General features: G+C 36.3%; 1 protein-coding gene across 2 annotated transcripts; it reads left to right on the top strand.

Annotated features, from left to right (window-relative positions):
- Positions 1-283: 283 nt before the first annotated feature.
- On the top strand, positions 284-1,958 carry mrps16 (mitochondrial ribosomal protein S16). Of its 2 annotated transcripts, none has more exons than XM_053652992.1 (4): positions 284-425; positions 661-688; positions 1,295-1,555; positions 1,637-1,958. In XM_053652992.1, the coding sequence occupies exons 2-4, from the start codon at positions 676-678 to the stop codon at positions 1,765-1,767; spliced, it is 405 nt and encodes a 134-aa protein (XP_053508967.1). In that variant the 5' UTR covers positions 284-425; positions 661-675; the 3' UTR covers positions 1,768-1,958. The 2 variants fall into 2 exon arrangements, with proteins under 2 accessions (XP_053508967.1, XP_053508968.1); XM_053652993.1 differs by having other exon boundaries at positions 291-444.
- The last annotated feature ends 1,473 nt before the right edge of the window (positions 1,959-3,431 follow it).

Raw genomic sequence — 3,431 nt, 5'->3', positions numbered from 1 at the left:
TTTTGTGTTATTTGTAGCTTTGCCTTCACATAATAGGTACCTCAACGTGACTTTCTTTGGTTAAGCAACAAAAAAGAACTATAAATTAAATAACAAAAATGGAATATAAACTATTACTATTACTATATTTCTAATAATTCCAAAATTATAATCATGTATTTGATTCCCCTTACAAAATAAACATTTTCAAATGACACACTTGAATGAAGCGTCGCTGTAGTGGACGTGTAAACACAGTACATTGTCGCCTTCATGTGGACAATCCGTGGAACTGCAGGCTAAATTCAACTTCCGGTTACATTTCTGATGTAACAGGGAGAGAAAAAAAATGGCGGCGCCCTTGCAAATGTCATGTTCTTGATGTCGACGGTACTGTTATCGTGGTTTCTCGTACAAGTGATACATTTCCAAGCTTTTATACAAAAGTGAGTCAATATTTTTGAGGTGAGAAATGAAATTTATGATATGAGGACGTTAGCTCAATGGCTAAGTGGGTGTTTAGCACGTAGCAGTTAGCAGGCGTGTTCATATTATTCGTGTAAGGTTTATGGACAGCTTTTATTTTAGTGTTATAACTTGTGTAAATCACTTCTGTGAAATAATTTCCATACATTGAGATTGATTGGGTTTTTTTTTTTTTTTGGCTGTTGTTTTTCCTAGGACTAAAACAGAACCATGGTCCATCTGTGTAAGTATTTATCTGTCAAAATCACATACATCATAAAGCATTTAAAGTTATTAATTTTCTAAATAGCTTGTGGTGAAAGTTTCTAACGTTTGTCTAATTGGCTTTAACCTTTAAACAGACTGCAGTAGCCAATTGCAGGCTTATATATTAATTAAAAGTGTCCTTAATCAATGAATTGGGTGTGTTCTTAAATGAAACCATAAGTTTAAGTGGTGTGGAATTCTCACCGTAAATAAATGCTCACAATAAATATCTAATTGACAAAAGGTGTTAATAATATCTATAAATTTCATATGTATGACATCATACAAAGCTCAACCCTTGCTCCAAACACTAACCTGCATATAATTTCATCACGGGACTTGATTTGTCATTGTGAAATTGCACAAAGAATCTAAAGTTTCTAAACTAAATGATTACTGTGGGACATTTTCCAGGACGGCCCCAGACAGAATATGACGCCCTCATAATATTCATGATTTAATTCAATCAAAGCATGTAGAAGTTAAAAAATCTTTCGTACCTTGTTAAAACCTTCCCCAAAATTATGACATCTATGAAACCACCATGAAAAAAAAATCGGTTCTGTTTGTTTGATCATGACAGCATCATTATTGCTTAAAAAGTACCACGGGGGTCATGTGGTTATCCGCCTGGCGCTCGGTGGTGCCACCAACAGACCGTTTTTCCGTATAGTGGCTGCCTACAACAAAAGGGCACGAGATGGCAAATACATCGAGCAGCTGGGATCGTACGACCCTCTCCCCAACATCTACAACGAGAAACTCGTCGCCTTCAACTACGACAGAATCAAGTACTGGATGGGGTGTGGCGCTCATCCCACTAAACCCGTGGCCAAACTTTTGGGTCAGTGCATCTATTTAGGAACTCTATACCTTTCTGAAACCACGACGTTTAATGGTTTGTTTGTGGTTCCATATATTTCAGGACTGGCCGGGTTTTTCCCGCTGCATCCTATGACGATAACGGAGGCAGAACGGCAGAAAGCAGCAGCAGCTTTGAAACAGGAAGAGACGAACGAGGATGATGACGAAGAAGAAAAGCAGGCAGAACAGTAGCATTTACTCTTAATGCCTAAAACGACGTGCTTTTTTTTCCGTCCTCATTTTAAAAGAACTCTGCTTACACTCACTTGATATAATGAGAGACTGAGACTCATCCTGATGGTCTAATGCATTTTTATTTTTTATTTCAATAAAACTGAACAGTAATGCGTTTTTAGTGCTAATAAATCTCATCAAAATGTGAAGAGCGTTTGTGAGAAATTATTTTTTTGTGTGTGTGGGTTTTTATCCCACATTTCATGGAGTATCTTATCTTATTTTAAAAATATATTTTTTCAAAGCAGCTTTAATTTCAGGTGCTATGTATCTGATGGAGCTTTATTATATCCATGTGAAATATTTTACAGAATCGTACTGGCAAGTGCAGGTTTAGTGGTTCACTTCCTTCTTACGAAAAATTTAAGAGAACAGTTACCAGGAAATATTTTTCCATTGTTAGGTGATACTCATAATAAGATCAATCGTGCAGTAGCAAACAGAGGTGTGGGTGTAGTAACACTTGCTATTCCTCTGTTTGCCTAATGCAGTCATTTACAAGCTCAGATAAAATGTCTGTTTATAGAACAGAAATATTGCACATCATAAACTGACTTCTCTGTAATAGTGACTCTACAGACCTGACCTGTATGGAAATGTTTTACCTTACAGTACGTTCACAATAGTAAGCAGGGCTGTAAACATCAAAACCTCAGACTTCCACATAATACGATATTGTATGAAACTGGGCTGGATTTTCATAGTGGTATATTTATTAACTCTACAATTTAGTTACGTTACACAGTGGGTTGATCCCTCTACGCTCGTTCTCATTGCAATGGTTTACTTAAGGTGTGACTTTTAACTTTCTCAATTTCCTGATGAAATGCAGAACGTATGTTAATCATCACTTCATTTTCTGGTGGACTCGAAAGATACGAAGCCTCCTTTTATTTCTTCTGAAGCCTGATACAAATGGGGAGAAAAATAGAAACGACACTTAAATGAGATCAGCGTTCATTTTTATCAGCACAAACAAGCCAGTTTAATGAAAATGGGAAGTTTTGTTGGGGTGATTTGGAGAAATAAATACTCTATGACACTCCATCCTGCAATCCTGTTGACTGTCATACTTCTGATACCAGCAACAACACCGCTTGGTAAGTTTAATCCAATTTTTAGCAAAAGAATATTTAATTTAAGTAATTTCTGGTGTATTTGCTACTGTAAACCTTGTCAATAGTGGTATGCAGGGAAAATGCATGAACACCAAAATGCAAGATAGGTATGATAATTGTTGGTACAGTGGATATGAAAAGTCTACACACCCCTGTTAAAATGGCAGGTTTTTGTGAATTAAGAGAATATCATGTTAAAAAACAATCAGAAACCTTTTTAGGGAAAAAAGAAAAAAAAAAGAAAAAGTACAGTAACCTGGTTGTGTAAGTGTGCACACCCCTAAACTAATACTTCGGTGAAGCACCTTTTGATTTTATTACACCACTCAGTATTTCTGGGTAAGAGTCTATAAGCGTGGCACAACTTGACTTGGTAATATTTTCCCACTTTTTCATTTAGTTGGATTCAGGTCTGGGCTATGGCTAGATCATTCAGAAACATTGATCATCTTTTGGTTAAGCCGTTCCTTTGTTGATTTGGATGTATGTGTTATGTCATTGTCG

This window comes from Ictalurus furcatus, chromosome 21 (assembly GCF_023375685.1).
Source record: "Ictalurus furcatus strain D&B chromosome 21, Billie_1.0, whole genome shotgun sequence".
Lineage (NCBI taxonomy): Eukaryota > Metazoa > Chordata > Actinopteri > Siluriformes > Ictaluridae > Ictalurus > Ictalurus furcatus.
Note: the sequence above shows the minus strand (reverse complement) of the source record. Positions and strands in the feature narration are given on the sequence as shown.